The 18,102-nt window shown below is 44.0% G+C and overlaps 1 protein-coding gene across 6 annotated transcripts in view; it reads right to left on the bottom strand.

Moving 5' to 3' along the window:
- The window catches only part of Ptch1 (patched 1), a 67,974-nt gene that overhangs the window by 24,256 nt on the left and 25,616 nt on the right, over positions 1–18,102 (bottom strand). For 5 of the 6 annotated variants that reach the window (XR_003847311.1, XR_003847310.1, XM_029557179.1 and 2 more), the window contains exons 3-14: positions 15,895–16,084; positions 13,106–13,175; positions 12,902–12,993; positions 11,358–11,556; positions 10,932–11,053; positions 10,010–10,157; positions 8,926–9,057; positions 8,368–8,523; positions 7,431–7,529; positions 6,770–6,895; positions 1,356–1,474; positions 447–849 (exon numbers count right to left, since the gene is read on the bottom strand). Coding sequence is in view for 3 of the 6 variants with exons in the window: in XM_029557179.1 (XP_029413039.1) it covers positions 447–849; positions 1,356–1,474; positions 6,770–6,895; positions 7,431–7,529; positions 8,368–8,523; positions 8,926–9,057; positions 10,010–10,157; positions 10,932–11,053; positions 11,358–11,556; positions 12,902–12,993; positions 13,106–13,175; positions 15,895–16,084 (1,856 nt within the window). In the remaining 3 variants the exon portion in view is untranslated. The remainder of the gene's footprint in view (positions 1–446; positions 850–1,355; positions 1,475–6,769; positions 6,896–7,430; positions 7,530–8,367; positions 8,524–8,925; positions 9,058–10,009; positions 10,158–10,931; positions 11,054–11,357; positions 11,557–12,901; positions 12,994–13,105; positions 13,176–15,894; positions 16,085–18,102) is intronic. The other variant, XR_003847312.1, reaches the window with a different exon arrangement.

The following is an 18,102-nucleotide window of genomic DNA, read 5'->3' as shown; positions in this document are numbered from 1 at the left end:
CTGCAAGAGAGCAAGAGGCATGGGATCAGACCCAAAGAAGCACGCCCTCCTGACCAGCACCAGCTGCTGCACTGATTCCTTTCTACAGACCACACTAGCCGTGTGTTAACACTAGCATGTTGTGTTAGGGGGTCATTATCCCAGACAGAGAAACAGAAAACCATGGCAATCATCTTTTTAAGTGACCTCAGGAAGAGCAAGGATGCCTGCAAGGCAAGGAGCTCAACTATGTTAGCACCTGCTATAGGATTCCCTCCTGTAGGAGGGCACTCAATAAAGGGGCCCCGAGCTCTGTCTGCACAGACAGGACTTGCGGGGGTCTGTCCTGTAGCACACGTTCACATTATGAAAGAAAAGAAGTAGATGGAAGCCATCCGATCAGTCCCAAAGTGCAGATGGCTTGGTTATTTTTCCAAGACAAGAAGCTCCCTGTGGTAGCAGGTTACCTTGGCTTTGGGTTTCAAGAGGAAAGGAGCATAGTGTTTCTCTGCAAATGACGAGAGTGTCCACTTGGTGCAGGGGGGCTCCAAGCAGTGGAGGCTGGAGTCTGAGAACTGGGAGAGCAGATCTCTGGTGGAGCTGGCACTCTCGGGGCTCTGGCAGCTGAGGATGTCCTGGGTGACAGTGACAGGCTGCACGGAGATCTCGGAGTGCGGCTCGGCGGTAGTGTAGTACACATGTGTGTGAGGGTCGTACTCTGTGCGGAGCTGAACAGTGGACTGCATGGTGATGTGTGTTTCATGGGCAAAGCTGTGACTGCTGTAGGGGGGTGGGGGGCTGTAGCGGGTGTTGCTGTGAGGTTCTGTGTAGGCCTGTGGTTCAACCTGAATCACTCTGTTGACACAGGGGCTGGAAGATGAGAGAGAAACACATAATGAGTTGCAAGAGAGAGCAATTTCAGTTCTGCTGAAAGTGCTACCCACTGACACAGCTAAGGAGAGAGGTATCACCCGATTGCTCTGGACATAGATACGATGAACCCCTCTAAAGCACAATACAAAAAACCAAGGAATTAAAAACAAAACCTACCACTCTGTATGTTTTCTAAATGAGTGATTTTCAGTCTTGCTATGCTCCAAAGAACTACCTAACTGATCAACCACCACCACTGGCTTATGATGGAACAAAATGACACACACACCAGCACCTCAAGGGTCATGAGACTATTCACTTGGGGGAGGGGAGAGTATGGAGCAGAGATGTACCCCAGGGAATCCTGTCTATAACATGCTTCCCCACTACAGCAACGCCAACCCTCTTATAGTTGCTTCCAAAGAAGCCCATAGACTGGAAGGATCTCTAACAGCACTGCTCTGTACTTGACCAAAAAAGGCCCTAGGAGTCTGAAATCATACCTTGTAAAACAGCAGAAAATATCCAATCTCCTGTCCTCACGTCGATATAAGTCCATGCTGAGAATTGCAGGAAAAATGAGCAACACCATGGCAAAGTTGAACACCACTACTACTGCAGCCTGCAACAGGAAGACACCGGGGTCACCAGCACGCCTCCCAGTCAGAGCGGCTTTGGAAACAAAGACTTCTCTAAATAATTTTTAATTTTATGTATATGAGTGCTTTGCTTGCATATATGTATGTACACCATGTGTATGTACACCATGTATGTACACCATGTGTGTGTGTCCCCAGAAGAGGGGATCGGGTTCTCCGGAACTGGAGTTACAGATAGTTGTGAGTTATCATGTGGGTGCTGGGAACAAAACCCTGGTCCACCACTGAGCCATCTCTCCAGGCCCCAAAACAAAGATGATTTTGAACAGTGTTCTCTCTCACTGTCTTGCTGCTACCTAGTAATGCAGAGCTAACTAGCACACAATGGCATGTCTCCCTTTTCTTCTCTCCCATCATTAAGAGGCTGTATGATCCTGGCATGATGACGCACACCTTTTATGCCAGCACTCAGGAGGCAAAGGCTCTGTGTTCAAGGCCAGACAGGAATACACAGCGAGACCCTATCTAAAATAAACAAGTAAGTAAAAAGAGGCTATATTACCAAAATGGACCCAATCATTTGGACCCTTCCCAGCTCTAATAATTCTTTGACTTTTATATCCATTGGAATGAAACTGCTAATGCCTTGCTAGTAACCTATTCAAATACAATCTACAAAGGCAAGAGAAAGAACTTGAGATGCTTTATTTTAAAACAAAAAGAAACATTTGCCTTCTAGAACATTTCTAGAGTTCGCACTGCCTGGATTTTACACTTAAAAACCTGCATATAATGTAGATCAAGTCTATCAAAATGTCCCCTTTTAAACACAGAATAAAGTTTCACAGACGTCCCCTGAGGTTTTTAATAGGCACATTTCAAATAGCCTCAGGAACAGCTTGTGGGGTGTGTAACAGCCAAGGTCAAGGAGAGTTAAGCAGAAAGAAATTCCTGTGTGATTATAGTCTGTAGAATAAATAAGTACGGATTCAAAAGTCACTCCATAACCTAGAATAAACACAGGCCCGGTTCTGTAGCACTTCGGCAAATCTCCTGCTGACCTAGTAAAAATTGCAAAATTGAGCTGTTATTAGGGGAAGTCGACAGGACATCTGAAAGAGTGTCCTGTTCAGAAAAGTCAGGAAGAGGCAGAAATGAAAAATGCAACTGGAATGCTAAGTAGCCAAGAAATAATCAGAAATTCATTTAAAAACTAAAAATTCGTAGAAGGGATTTTGAAAGACTGCTTCTGAGTCATTCTCAAACTGGGAAAAATGGATCCAGCTGAGAAACAAAGCCTGCTGTCACTGGTACCAAAAACAAAAAGCAAGAGACACTACACAAAAAGCTTTGGAAAGGAAGTGTGAACATGCTCCAGGTGAAACAGCATGTCCAAGTTCTGGAGAGACGCCTTCCATAAGGAGTTCCCTGGTAAGTCCAAAAAACCATTAAAAAAAGTCACCGTTGAAACTGTGCCTAACTCCTTTGCTTCCTAGGTTGGTCTTCAAAATACCCCCAATCAATTCCAAAACACAGTACAAGTTAACTTGCAACTTGAATACATGTGAAATAGTCTCTAGACCTTACATGATTGTCACTATCCAGGTGACAGAACTCTTCTTTTTGAAGTCTAGAACTGTGCCAGATACATCAGAAGCAATAACGACAAAGGACCAAATCCCTCAAGGACTGAGGCAGCCAGAGCTACAAGCAATTCACGCCCCAGCCTGGTAAATGTAGTAACACCCAGGGAACAGCTAGGAGGGGGGACAAAAGAGGAACCCCTGGCTCAAGAGGCAATGAGAAATAAGGTAGCCAGTACATGCCCACTCTATTCCCACAGAAACAGGATTAGATGTTTCTAGTGCCTCTGACAGCTGCTATGACCTAACAGCCTGAGGTACAGAACAGCATCTGTCTGAGGTTTTCCCATCAGCCAGGTTCAAATAGATGTTTGATGCTAAGTCCTCAGACCTTAGATCAACTGGAAACTGGGAGTTTGTTAGATCTGGTCACTTCCTGAGACCACAGGACCACTAGCCAATTAGACAGAGAGAATGCTGGGAAGAACAGGTATGAGACTGGAGATTTTCCGTTAACTGTCGCACTGAAGGTTGCATCCCATTTGCTTTTGCACTGCAGTCATGTTTATAGCTCAGGACTGGGATTGAGAGAGTAATTCTGGGTATCCCTCTAGAGCAGTACATGAGGATGAGCTGCAAAGCCTCACAAACACACAGGCAGCCAGGTTGCTGCCACAGCAACACAGGCTTTCTGCAGGGCCTCATCGATCAAAGAAGTCTGACAGGCAGTTGGAAAAGCAGATAAGAGAAGCCCAAAACAATGTCCCATCTAATCTGTTTTCTAATGATATATTGCATATATGAGTAAACATTTTCTGCAAAGAAAACAGCAGAGCTTTGACATCCCCCAAGTGTGTCAAAACAATAAAAGCAACAAAGATTTCTCAGTAAGGAAGACTGATCTCTGCAGAGGAAATAAAGAATTTAAGAAATTCTAAGTAAGTCAGAAAATATGATGGGAAAAATATTGACTGTCAATCAATTGTAGTTACTCTGCTTAGAGATGTCCCCACTCCCAAAGTATCTACAGTGGTCCAGCTGAGACACCTGAGGAGGAAGCCTAGTTTAAAAATCTTTTACTGGGCTAGAGGTGTGTGGTAGAGTACTTAAAGCCCTAGGTTCAATGACCACTATCACAAATAATAGTAAATTAGAGGCTGGAGAGATGTGGATAAGACTGCTTGTTCTGAAAATTTGAGAACTCTGAGTTCGAATTCTCAGCACTTACATAGAAGCTGAGCCACTGCATGTACCTGTAACTTCAAGCACTGGGGTAGAGACAGGTGGATTCCGAGAGCTCGCTGGCTAGCCAGCTTAGGGAAATGAGCTTCTTGTTCAGTGAGAGACCCTATCTCATTGCAGGAAGGTTAAGAGCAATAGAGGAAAACACCTAATGTTCTATTCTGGTCTCCACAGGAGTACACATGGGTATGTATACTCTCATATAAGCCCCCTCCATAATAAAAAAGACAAAAAATAATAAAAAATTTAAAAGCAGACTTTTATCATTAGAATAAGTAAGGGCCCTGCTCTGGGAGTTTTCACTGAGAAACTGACTCCACTGGGTTATGGCACAGCTCCGGTACAGGCCACCAATTCCAAAGTAGCACTTGGACAAATAATGGAGGGGCTTTTTGTTTTTGTTTTTTTGATGAGGGGAAAAACAACCCTCCTGTTTTGTTCAAGGTAAAAAATCAGCAAGGTTTCACAAGGAAAAATCCAAACATTATACTGGTTTATTGCTGCATAGAACCATGTTGGCCTCTCTCCCTTCAGACCTTCTTGGTAGCTACAGATGGAGCTTTGTAAAATTCATACAGTGACTGTAACAGACACGCAAAACCCACAGTACTCATTTTGCCCTGTAAGGTGCTTACCTTGGGAGAACTTAGCGTACTGGATTTTCTAAAAGGCAGCTGGATTTCCCTCAAGGGAAACTCAGGCAGCTTTCAGACCACCACACCAAGGGGTATCATTAAGGGAGGAGAGTTTGCCTTGCTGAACCACCAGTATGTACTGAGAGAGGAGAGGAGAGAATGAGAGGGAAAGAAGAACAGAGTGAGTGGACACAGAGCAGAGCAGGTGTGGACAGCCAGGGGACAGGCAGCGGAGAGGACAGCATGAGGAAAGGGTCCTACTAATTCAGACTCCAGAACAATCTCCATTCCAGAGTCTGCTGCACAGGAAACAAGAATGGACACAAGGAGAGTGTGGGGCAGATGCAAGTCTGTGCGAAACCCCTCCCGAGACACCAGTGCTCCCACCAAGCTCAGGAGCAGCTTCCTTTCCTATCACAAAGCTATCGGCTGTTTTCATTTTCTGTCTCTTTCAGTCTCAGTTCCAGATTTGATTTTATTCATGAATTCATTTACTATTAATAATAAAAGCAAACCCTTCTGGTGCTTTCCTTCAGGTGTTGACGCTTGTGGTGACTGGCAGTCTCTTCTCATAGTCTCAGATCTTTTGCTAAGTGTTAAGGAGGCCTTCAATCTCACATCCAGTACGATGTTACTGGGGCCTCCACTGGTGGGGAGAGGAAGCACAACATGAGTTGTTGCTTCTTAACAGATGTGAAGACTACGACAGCAAAGAGTACGAAACAACCCAACTCCCCAGCTCATCTGTCTGTCACCTTCTCTTCCTGGTCACAGTTCTTGACACCCGTTGGGGAGTGAAGTGGCAGGAAGGAGTGGATGCAACAAGGGTTTAACAAGTGACATCTGAGTAGTTCCCTTCAGGCAGCTGGTTATCTCACCAGTTACACATCCCACTCTAAGAAGGGAAACCAATGCTCCCTTCAGTAGACCTTTAAAATTTGGAATTAATTCACAAAATTTGGATCACACCCCAAACTATCTAGACCCTAGACTACTTCCAGTTTAGGAAGCCCACGTCACAAACTGTCTGAGATCCTGCTTCATCTGCTGCGCTGACTACCTCAGGATTCCTGTGAACTTCAATTAGCTCTAAGGCAAACCAGTAATCCATTCTAAGCATGAAACAGACCATAGCTGCATCTCCATAGCTGGAAAATGACACTTTAGGCTGGCTGATGCAGAAAACACCCTGATAGCTCGGGGTGTAAAGGGCCTGGCTGGGAGGAAGGTGGCTGAGTAGACAGGTGGAACACCCTGGTGAGAGGCATTCTGAGCCTACTTGGAAGCCTATGAGGGGTAGAGACAGAACCAAAGGAAAGGAGGGACAGGAGAGAACAGAGGCCAACCAAGGAAAGGGCACTGAGAGATGCTGCTGCAGGATATCTCCAAGGGGCCAAATACCCTCACAGAGTGCAGACAGCCCACTTTCAGTCACCAGCTGGCCCGGGCTACACAGACCCTTATCTTGATATACCAGTAAAATCTCAGCATGATGGCCTTGGCATTGGCCTGGAGCTGCCTTGTGCAAGGCCATAATTGGGATGAGATGACTGGAAGGGGAGGACCTCAAGGAGTAGCCTTGGACCACTGATTCAAACTACACACTGCAGCTCCAGAAGATAACAGCACTGGAACACTCAGGTCTGAGAGGATGGAAAGAACCCTGGAATTTGTTTTGGAGGGAGCGCCAAGGTTACACAAAGTGCCCACTCTACACACACAGACCCAAATGCTGCTAGCATGTACTGGATTTTGTGGTGGTAGTAATGTAAGCACTAGACTCCAGGTAAAGCACAGCAGGGATGCTGAACATCAAAGCATTGCTCAGTGACCAGAGATTTCATCACTGGAAACTCACCTGGAGGGAGAATGCTCGCAGAGCAGGAATAGGGATTAATGCGGCCATGAAGAAGGCAGTCACATTGCTGATAGAGGTGAGGGCCACGCTGGCTCCTGTGCGCTTGAGGCACTCCCCTGTCCTGTCCTGAGGATGAGAAACCACAGTGCTGAGGGCTGCACCCAATACTGGACACCCTCAAAGCACAGTGTAGCAAAATAATACAAATGGAGTTTCTCATGCTGTGTCTAATGGACTGGGAAAGGTCACAGCTGCCTGGACCCCAGCACCAGCTCCTATCAGTGCCACCCTCATGGTCATGAGCCCTTCATGTTTACTAGTACCCAAATCAGAAAGCTGAAGATACCGATAATGGTTTAAACTCTTAAAACAATCTAAACTAGGAGGAACAGTAATGACAGAAAACCCTAGGAAGCAAACATGGGCTTTGGGAAAGGGTGGCGGTAACATGAGGTCACACTAAGACACTACATTTCCATAGGTGCCTCTCTCAAACGGAGCGCTGAGCATTTCCCACAGCTAGCCCTTGTCCTGAGCTTGCTTTATTTATTTAGAGCCAATATCATATCATTCAACTTGGGACTGAAATCTATCCTGGGACAGATGGGAAAAACACTGAAGGACAAATAGGAATAAACTTTCTTCTTTTATCTGTTATTACCTCAAAAGGGATCCTTTTATTCTGTCCTGTTTCACTGAATGCGTGTGCCAGAAGGAAAACATCATCCACACCAACACCCAGAGCAAGAAACGGCAAAACCTATGGCAAATACAGAAAACAGCAGCATTAGACAGTGCCAGGCAGCAGGGAAATATCTCCAGTGCCCACAGGTGCCAAAGGGGAGCATATGTCCACTTGGTGAAGGTTTACTTATCTGATGGTTTATAACGTTAAAGTCCTGCAGTTGACTCCCCCAAGTCTTACAATTTTGATCATAGAAGCTCTTATATGCTTCTATTTACAAGGTTCAGGTACAAAAATAGTTTTTAGAATTATAAAGTAAGAAGCAAGCTAACTCCTTCATTTAAAGCAATGGTTCTGAGTGACCCCCTGGACCAGCATCAAGTGCTTAGAATCCAAGATGTTGTGCTTCCACCCCAGCCATCTGAGTTTTCCTTCACAAGGCGATTCTAATGCCCACTACAGTTGAGAATCAAGGTTGGAGTAAATAACTGATATAAATTGTTTTTAGTGAAGTGTCTCTACTTATCAAGAACCTTTCCAGACTTAAAAAAATTACTACTGTGTGTTGGTATATGTGCATGGTGTGTGTGTGAATGTGTGTGGCACTGCAAGTGTGTAGAGGTCAGAGGACAACTGTGTAGTCATTTTCCCCTTCCACCTTTCTGTGACTTGCCAGATTTGTACAGCAAGTGCCTTTACCAACTGAGCCATTTCACTGGCTCTCCCGACTCTCCAGGCTTTTTACCTAAGGCCCAGAGTGGCTCACTGAGAGCCAGCCCTCCCCTAAGGCAAGTGGCATCCTAGTGGAAAAGGCTTTAAAGACTCTTCAGATGAAATGGACACACAGAGGGCTAGTGGTGAGGCCAGGGAAGGGTGTTGGCCAGAGAGCAGCGATGAACGGTTCCCTTAGTACCTGAGTTGTCGCAGCGTTAAAGGAAATCCCGATCAATGAGCACAGGCCCAATCCTGCAGCCACTGACAGTGCAACCAACAGGACGCCAGCCAGCCCCACGGCACCCTGGGACTTGGAGCAGTCCCAGCGCAGCATGGTTAAACAGGCATAGGCAAGCTGCAAGCAGAACAATGTGGGGAGGGGAATGGAGGGGAATGGGGAACACAAAACAAGGGCCAAACATTAGAATGTAAAATGATTCTAATGTTTTCCCCCACCCATCACCCCAAATCCAGAGGTAGAACTTACTAACTCCAACAGCAAAACTTTACACTACAAACATCACACAACGAGTCAAAGAGGAGAAAACTGAAAACGGGGGGGAAAAAAAAATCACTTTATATGACCACATCTGAAACCATCATGAAGCTAGGCTATTTCTGTCTTTGATTCATTTGTATGTTTAAGGCAGTCAAAAAGCAGGTGCCGTCATGGAAAAGTCAAAAACCAAAATTACAAAAACCAAAGAAACAAACCCAGACCAACCACAACCACTGAGAGCCCAGAATTGACTTTTACCATCAATAAGTAGCCACTGGCCACTCGGATGACGCTGACATCAGAGAATGATTTTAGGATGTCGTCCAGGGTCGTGGTGGTGAAGGAAAGTACCTTTTGAGTGGAGTTCGGGGCAACACTCTGATGAACCACCTGTGGTTAAAAGACAAGGCTAAATTGCCAGATGGAATTATGGTATCAACACACTTCAACAGTGCATACTTGGGGGATACAGACCCACACCCTACAGTTTTCTGGAGCATCAACAAAATGTTCTGTGACTCATATGGACAAAGAAAGGAGGAAAAGCTTGAATGAGGAGAAGCCTGAATGGGTGGGTCACCCAGAGAGCTTTACTTACACTCTGAGACTCAGTAGTCTCCCCTCCATAGTCCTACAGCTGGTTTTGGGTCCTATCAGTTCCCTCCTAAACCAAAACAACTCATTCTTATAAGTACCACCTCCCCCGCTTCATTTGCTGGCCACTTTTAAAAGGTCACATGAAGCTTGGTAGAGGTCACTGCTTGGGAAACAAAGGCCAGCCCCTGTCACATGACCTGACCAAGGTGCCCGCAGCTGTGAACAGATTCTATGCCTTGCTAATGTTTTCCAGACACCTTTCCTTGCTCCCCTAGTGTTTTTTTTTTTTTTTTTAAAAAAAAAAAAACAACAACAAAAAAAACACTGTTATGCCTGGTCTCCAGAGTTCACATTATCTGTTAATAAACATGTTTCTGGGCATCCCAATTAAGAATGAGTGTCTCTCCAGATACTATGCCAAGACTTTCAATATTTGGAGAAAGAAAAACAAGCTTGTGTCCCACGAAGATCCCAGAATTAAAATCGGTTGAAAATGAATCTGATGGAGGCTGGGTATGGCAATGTATACCTGTAACCCCAGCTCTCAGGAAGCTGAGGAAAGAGGACAGCAAGTTTGAGACCAGCCCAGGCTGCACAGTGTCTCAAAAATCAAACAACAACAAACAAATAAGACCCCGCTAAACCTAATGGGAAATGACATTTTCAATGATGGTAAAAGGAAGAAAGAAATACTAAGAGGTGTCCCTCACTGCGCAGTGGATGCCTCACTGCGTGGTGGGCTTACCTCCACATACGTTCTCTGCCACGCCTCTAGGATAGCTGCTGCTTTGTCCTCATTCCAGTTAATGTGGGAGACATAATCATAGCCCTTGAAGTGCTCATACATTTGCTTGGGAGTCATTAATTGGAACATGGTCTGCAGGGCATGGGCACTGTGACGGAGTGAATGGGTACAAGGCATGTTAGTACCCAGCAAGCAGTATGCATGACATGAGATGGGAGACAAACACCCCCAACTCTCTTGCAGATGTCTCTTTCTCTGTGTGCACATGTTTCCATTCAAACAGGACCAGGACGGTTATTGTATTTAATAGATTGATGTACCATATTAAAGGTGTAACCTTACAAACCTTTTACAGATAGACCCCAAAATTAAATTAATAGGCAATTTCCTTTCTCAGTTCCTATTCCATGAAACAGGAAGGAGAGAGGAGTAGATGGCTTGACCAGATACACACTGGGCTCAGACTCTCACACTAACTGTGCAGAAATCCCAGACGACAGTGTCCCGAGGGAGAAACCTCAGACGAAACACCTGACACTTGACTGAACAGTCCTCCACTGCACAAAAGATAACCCTTGCTTGGCCTCCAAGTCCTGATCTTTTCCTTTAACGGTACATGACACTGCTCACCTCCTACCTTTCGACTCTAAGCTATGGCTGGGTTTTCTTGCCCCTGTTTTTTCACATAAGGGGCAAATCTGCCAAAACCCTGAAATCAACAACTACGGTTTTGATGAAAAACTACAAATCCATTTTAGAATCCATTTCCCACAAAAATGCCTTTGCAAGCTGGTCTGGTTTGTTGTATTTCTTAATATTCAATCACACCAGATATTAAGTGTGAATCTAAATGCAGATGTCAGAGGGGAAGTGGTTTTTGAGAAAAGGGAAAAGAATGGCTGGGGGTGCTGTGCTGGATTACCTGACCAGTTTTCCAGTGCTGTTCTTGACTGTGCCACCCACAATCAGCTCCTCCTGCCAGCGCATATACTTCCTGGATAATCCCTGACATCCACCATTCAAAACAAGGGCCATATCAAGAGGCTGCAATGAAAAGACAGCCACATAATTACGGGAATTAGTAGGCAGGTCACATGCCTTGTTAAAATCCAGTGCGTTAAGGGCTTGTTTGTTTCAGAGAAAACATTAATAATAAGGCTAATGAGGAGGATGCTAAATCTTACAGCAAAATTTATCTCTATAAACAAACTCAGTACCATACAGCACATCTTTTAAAATCCATGGATAATAAAATCCTAAAAATGCAAATAATAAAGAGAACTACAAATGGCAACAGAAAAGGCTTTTTCCCATGCCCTCTCTGGGAATAGTCAATGAGAGAACTCACTTTGGTTGAATTTTTGTTGGGGGCTGTGGCGGGGCAATCTGGGTCTGCTGGGTTGAGGCAGGGACGGTCCATGTACCCATGGCCAACTTCAGCTTTATTGAGCATTTCCTCCCAACTGTCCACTTGATAGTTTATTTTCTTTAACTCCTCTAGGAATTCCAAAGGGTCAAAGTTTGTCCACCGCAGAGGAGGTTTACCTCTGCAAAAGAAATGAAAAGGGAGACCATGAAGGGAAGCCCCAGACAGAGGGAGAGCACCGAGGCTGCACACTCTGTATCTCACTCTGCCTCTGTGTGGGAGGCTTTTGATAAGACTGCAATTTGGAGACATTGGCAGATAGGAAAAAAATTAATGATCCTTTTCAGAAAACCTGTGTGCAAACTTGTCATGGCTGAAGATGGCAAGCAGAGGGTTTGCAAGTTAACACAAGCACCAGAGAATCTTAATTCTCAAATATTGTACTAATTATCTTGAAAAACACTCAGTGGGTGAGCGCTTCTAAACAGGACACTAAGGTCCAAATTGGAAAACCAAAAGACGGACTCACAATGTCACATTAGCACTCACCAGCTCAATAAATGCTTAGTAAATGTCACCAACCACAACATCTGAACTGTTACCTTAATAGTTCGTTCTTATGAGCCTTCTCTGACAGCCTGGCAGAGCAGCGGGCAAGCCCCCCACGGGCTGCCATCACCACCACCACAGCCACTTCCCCCCACACTCACTTTTGAAATTGTGCTGTTGACAGACCAGAAAGGCTTTTGGCTGCCTGTTATGTGGTTCAAACCGCACTGTAGCTGCTTAACCAGGCTGAAGTCATTATTCAGAATCTCCCAACCAGAAAACATAAAACCCCTTATTTCCCATCTAAAACTGTACACTGAAGGTCAGGGGATGGCCACTGCAAATTGCTTTTGCAGATATGTGCAAGCCAGGATGGAAACAATAACCCAAGCACTAACTCTTGCATAATTAACTGAAAATGTCTACACTGATTAACCATCGTTCTTTAAATGATGTGGTACATATAATTCCCAACTGCTAGGCTGTGAAGCCTCCTGTCATGGTCTTCACAGAGAGCACATTTCCCCCTTAAATGTCATTAATGTGATCCAAAGAAAGGCTACTATTTTACTTCGCAGGAAGATTTTGAACCTTAACTTAAAATATTTCATTATGACATGTACCCAGTAATTAATTCTTTTCTTAAAAAACAAGGTAAAATACCAAGTCCCTGGTTTGCACAGCTACAAACATCTTATAGAGTTAAAAAACTGCACATACTGTGCAATAATTTGCATTCTATTTGCATATAAATAGGTTGGTAAAACTGAATGAAATTTAATGACGCCTACAGAACTTATTTTGAAAAGAGGAAAACATTCTGCTGAAATCCCCTCTTTCGCCCACCATTCACTCAAAAATATGCACGTGGAATTTCAATGTTTTATTTCTTGTCCAAAACTAAAACAATAAACAATGATAAGTAACATCAGAAACAGTCACAGAGTTTAGAAATCAGAATTTGGAGATACACTTACAGGAGGTATGCTGTCCCGGACTGTAATTTTGCCCCTTCCCAGAAGCAGTCCAAAGGTGTAATGACTAAGCAAGGGTAAAGATATTCTATTATCTGTCAGAGCAAAAAACAACAGGCCATGCATTAGGCTGACGCATGCCAGTGAGACGGTTCAGAGGAATTTCTGAGACTTTTTTTTTTTTTTGCAAACAAGAAAAGAACATACCTGATCCATATAACCTGTTTCTGTGATAAGTTCTCCTGACTTGTAGCACAAGTGTTCCAATTTCCATTGCCTATTGGGATGAAAACCAGAGACAAAAACTTCTTATTGCAATCCAGGAAATTAGTGCAAAATCTGAATGACAGAACATATCAAAAGGACTGTAATTTCGATCACTTTGAAGCATCTGTCAAAACCAGCAGCGCTTTTGCCAAGTGGAAAGCCAGCAAGCTTGCTTTAATGAATAGATAACACTGGATCGTAATTAACATGTGGGGTGTTTATGTAAATGAATGCTACCAAAGTACTTGAAAAGTCTTGTTTCCTTAAGTGTTCTACCAATAATCCTGTTTACACCATTAATCTGCTTTTCTACATACATTAAACAACTTGAAGCAGTCCAGCAGAATTATCACAAATTCAAAATAAGTGCAAACTAAGTTGGTGGAATTTGTATTGGCGCATATTCAGGTGGGAAAATATTACTGGCATTTTTTTTTTTAAACTGGCAGATAATGTTTGTAGGTCATGTTTGAAACAAACTTTCCTGCTCTTAACCACAAATGTGATAAACAACCTTTGCCAAGTGAACTGAATCTCCTCATTTTACAGAAATAGCATTAAATACATAGACCAAGAATTAATTGTTTTATTATCTGTAGGAGACTGTTCAATAATTCACATCTTTCCGAATGCGTTTAGGGAAATAAGCCTAACTCAAAAATAAGAAGGTATTTGGTAGGATTGAAGATGGGAAATCCAAGGGATGAAAATAAAAATAAAAACTGTCCTCCAATCTGGTTTATTTTACTGGCCTTCTTAGGGAGGTCTATCTTCACCCAAGGATATTTTTTTTGAACTTTGCCCTTGTCCCTGGGCTTCCTTCCAGAACTTTCCCATCTTTCTCTCAGTGCTCTTTTCAAAGTTATCTTCCTGTTAATAAGCTTCCCTTGCCCAATGATAATGAAAATGATCTTTCCCTAGAGCTCTGGCTCCTACCTGATACCTGGCACACATGGTGGGCATTGCCCAAGCTTGGCTTTGCCCATACTTACTGTACTGATGATTTCAGTTCTTTCCCCCAAGAACAGGACTGACATCCATCTGCCTATTCATCCATTCCTCCCCTTTCTCCCTCTTTTCCACCTACTCAGAGACCTACTGCTCATGCTAACATCTCTCTCTCTCTCTCTCTCTCTCTCTCTCTCTCTCTCTCTCACACACACACACACACACACACACATACACACACACGTGTAATGGAAGCATAGGCTATCTGATAAAAGTAGGTTCTCAATGTCATCTGATCACTTAACTTGTGATCCTTAGCTTGTCTGAGGATATAATTGTGCATTCATTGGGCTTGGAGCGAGAAGACAGGGTTTGAAGACAGGGATTGATCATTTAATAACCCTTTGAACTTGAATAACAAGTGCCTTCACAGTAGGTCCAAACATAATGCATGAGGAATAAACTCAGTTGTGCCAGGTTCTCCACAGGGCCTTTGCTTAGAAACTTTGCAAACTGGACCAGAGAGCTGCTTTATCTGTAGTGTGCTCTACAGACAGGAGGGCAGGCTGCCCTGACAAAGGTGCTGAGATACCTTCACACATTTCCCAAAGCCTTTCCTACACACACCTGATCTTACCCCTGCTCAACAATGGATTAGCTGTGATGGCTCCTTTTCTTAAGTGACTGACAGTGACTTAACTTTTGGTCAAAAACCCTTCAATTGTTTCCTCTATGCACAACATTGTGGAGTTAGCAAAGATGTTCATAAGCTGACTTTTGAAAAGGTGGGTGTGTGAATCCATCTCACTCAGCCTGTCTCCAAGAATCCCAATGTGACTCATGCCACGTGGACATACAAAGTAGAGAAAAGTAGCTTCTTCCCTGTCCCTCCCTCCATCCTTCATACTGCTTTTATGTTAACTAAGGCTATCCAAAATGTAACTGCTCCAACAATATATTAAGCAACAGAGATAATTTACAATGTTAACAAAATATACAATTTGGAAAACTATCTTAAGCAATGAAATACAGGCTCCAGGTACAGCTACCCAAGTGACCAGAATCACTGATCTGAACATATTAAATCTGAAATGCTCTAGAATCTGAAGCTTTTTGAGTACCACATGCTGCCACAAATAGAATGTGTCATGTTATGAATCTCCATTTTGTGCACAAGAATAAATATTAAGATATTGTATAAGACATATTTGAAACAAATCAATTGTCTTCAGGCTTGAAATCTGAAAAGTGTCTCTTGAGACACTTCTGGGTCTCAAGTACTTTGGATAAGGAATGTTCAACCTATAATATACCTGTTTTGTTATCAAACTCTTAAAAAAGAAAATCAAGGGGCTGGAGAGATGGCTCAGCAGTCTTGTGGACAACCTGAGTTCAATTTCTAGCACCCACATGGTGACTAACTGTCTGTTAACACCAGTGCAAGGGGGTCAGTCCGATGCCTGCTTCTGACCTTCGCAGGCATTGCATGACACAGGTGCACATGCAGGCAATACACTCATACACATAAAATAAAAATAATGAATAAAATATTAAAAAATTAAATCAAGATTAAGGGGGCTATTTGGTGCTAGAATTAGTTCTCTAACATACTTTATAAAACCCTGGGCCCATCCACAGCATGGGGAAAAAGTTTTACTGGAAAATTATTTGAGCCAGTACTCTAGAGTCACCCTTATCTACTGAACCAAGGGGCCTACAGCAACAGGCTCCTCTCACAGGCTTACCTGCCCTAACTGTGCAGGTGACATGGCTAGCCTTACCTGTTGTACATGTAGACATGCACTCGACTGGCCTGGAGCGCAGAGTCCAGGTGTTGCAAGAGCGCTTCTGTGGTTAGGACATTAGCACCTTCTTCTTTTGGGGTCTGTATCATGAGCTGAGGATTAAACATAGCTTCTTCTCCTATCTTCTGGCGGGTATAATTTAATTCACGACTCACTCGTCCACCAACTGACAAACATGGATAGATTTCAGTTAGAACAGAATACATCTCAAATCCCAGTTTTCTCACTGGCAGAGACAGGTTTAGGCACAATGAGTAAAGTGGCCATGAAACACCATTTTACTACTAGTGGCAATGCTGACTTTGCCAATGACAAGCGTAAAAACATGCTTTCTAAGCCCAGTAGCTGTCCAGCCTGTCACACACCCAAGCCTCCTCGGTGTGGGCTTCCTGCACATTCTGAGATACCATGTGCCTAAGGCAGGAAGAGGATGGGAAAACTGTGGATGCCTTTTCCTTGAAGACTAGACCGAACAACCCTGTCGTACTTTCTTTCACGTCTATAAACAATGCACCCCTGCAGCACATTTAAGATAAATGGCTTCAATTTACACTCTTCCAGGTAATCTGGCAAAGGTTAACAAGAAAATGTTTCTCCTCTGTGGAAAAAGCAACAAGGGAAGGTGGTGAGTATGTGCTCAGAACACAACTTGCCAGAAGATAAATACTGTGACTCAAGTCAGATGCGCAGGGGGGAACCTCATAGGAGGGGACCAAGAGAGAACAGCCTTGAAGTCCCTGGAAGTTGGTTCTATCAGATCGGAAAACCCGACAGAAGAGGGACAGAATCCATCAGTCTCAGCCACCATGGACAATTCCTAGACCCTAGTTCTACAGACTCTCCTGGTCAGCATCCAGAAAAAACAGGTGCCAGGTTCTGAGTCACCTGGGGGAGTGCGGCTGTGTTCCAGAAGCTCCCAGGTAGTGCTGGACCTGCCACTGAGGCCAAGGAGCCCTACCCAACACCAACCCAGCTCTCCTGCACTTTGGCCAAAGTTAGGCATGCCGGCAACCAGGCCCGGGTGGTCAAACCACTGATCCCGCTGCTGCCAACTTTTCACTCTGCCCCTCCTTTCTGCATGCTTACAGTTAAGGTTTGGGAACAAAGCAAGCTTGGGATGCCACCCTTGTGCTGAGAGGCATCTTGAGGAGAGAGATTCTGCCTTCCTGTGCACACACACCAAGGCAAAGGAAACTGGTCTGAATAGTTGTGAAAGTCACTGATAAGCTTGGGGCTTTCTCAAAAGCAGACCTCCAGCTATAACTTGGAAAGAACTCAGCAGCTGTAGCTTTCCCACGAGGAAGAATCCTTTTTCTTCAAGTTTAGTATTCAAGGACATAAACATTTGGTTTGGGCAAGTAAATAAGTACTGAGAACAGTGGGGTGTTTGGTTCTCTTGGCATATTTTATAAACAAGGGGGCAGGCTAAAAAGCAAACAATGCCCTCATTAGGAAAACTAGTGCAGAATCGCAGGCTGGCAGGACCCTGTGTGTAGGTCCACCCAGCAGCCAAGGCCACCGTGGAGCTCTGAGGTGAGGCTGTGTGGGATGTGGGAGGGAGGAATGCGTCAATCAGTTCATAAAAAATATGCAAAGTGTGTAGACAGTTTGACAAATGCCAAGAAGAATGGCTGAAGGGCTTCTCCAATGTCAAGTTAAGGACTGGGGTATAGCTCAGTGGTACAGTGTTTGCCCAGAATTCCCAAGGTCCTGGGTTCAATCCTCAGAGCTGAAAAAAAAAAAAAAAAAAAAAAAAAAGCAGGTGGAAAACAACTTGGAAGAGAGGACATTTAGTTAGTTTTTCTAATACTGCATGCAGTTGTGTGTGCCCAAAGGCAGTTTCTTGTTCTTTGTGGCAAGAATTACATTATATACTTAAGCCAACTAATGAACTGAATTTGACCTCAATCCACATCCTCAACAGGCGCAGACTCAGCTGTTAGTCAACTGCCCATTCTCAGTACAGGTCACTTCTGAAAAGTGACCAGGTCACTAATGAAGAACCTCAACCCAAAAGTGCTCTATTTTTTCCCTTTTTCCTGGTGGTGTCACATCTCATGCCCAAACCCAGAAATCACTTCTACCTCCTCCTCTTGCCTCCTCACATGCCCCTACATGACTCCTCATCCTGCTTACAACACTGTGCCTCCTTTTTAACTCAAACTTAAAACTTCATATGACTCC

Source organism: Nannospalax galili, unplaced genomic scaffold (assembly GCF_000622305.1).
Source record: "Nannospalax galili isolate Female #2095 unplaced genomic scaffold, S.galili_v1.0 scaffold467, whole genome shotgun sequence".
In the NCBI taxonomy this organism is placed as follows: domain Eukaryota; kingdom Metazoa; phylum Chordata; class Mammalia; order Rodentia; family Spalacidae; genus Nannospalax; species Nannospalax galili.
This window is presented reverse-complemented; position numbering and strand designations above follow the sequence as displayed.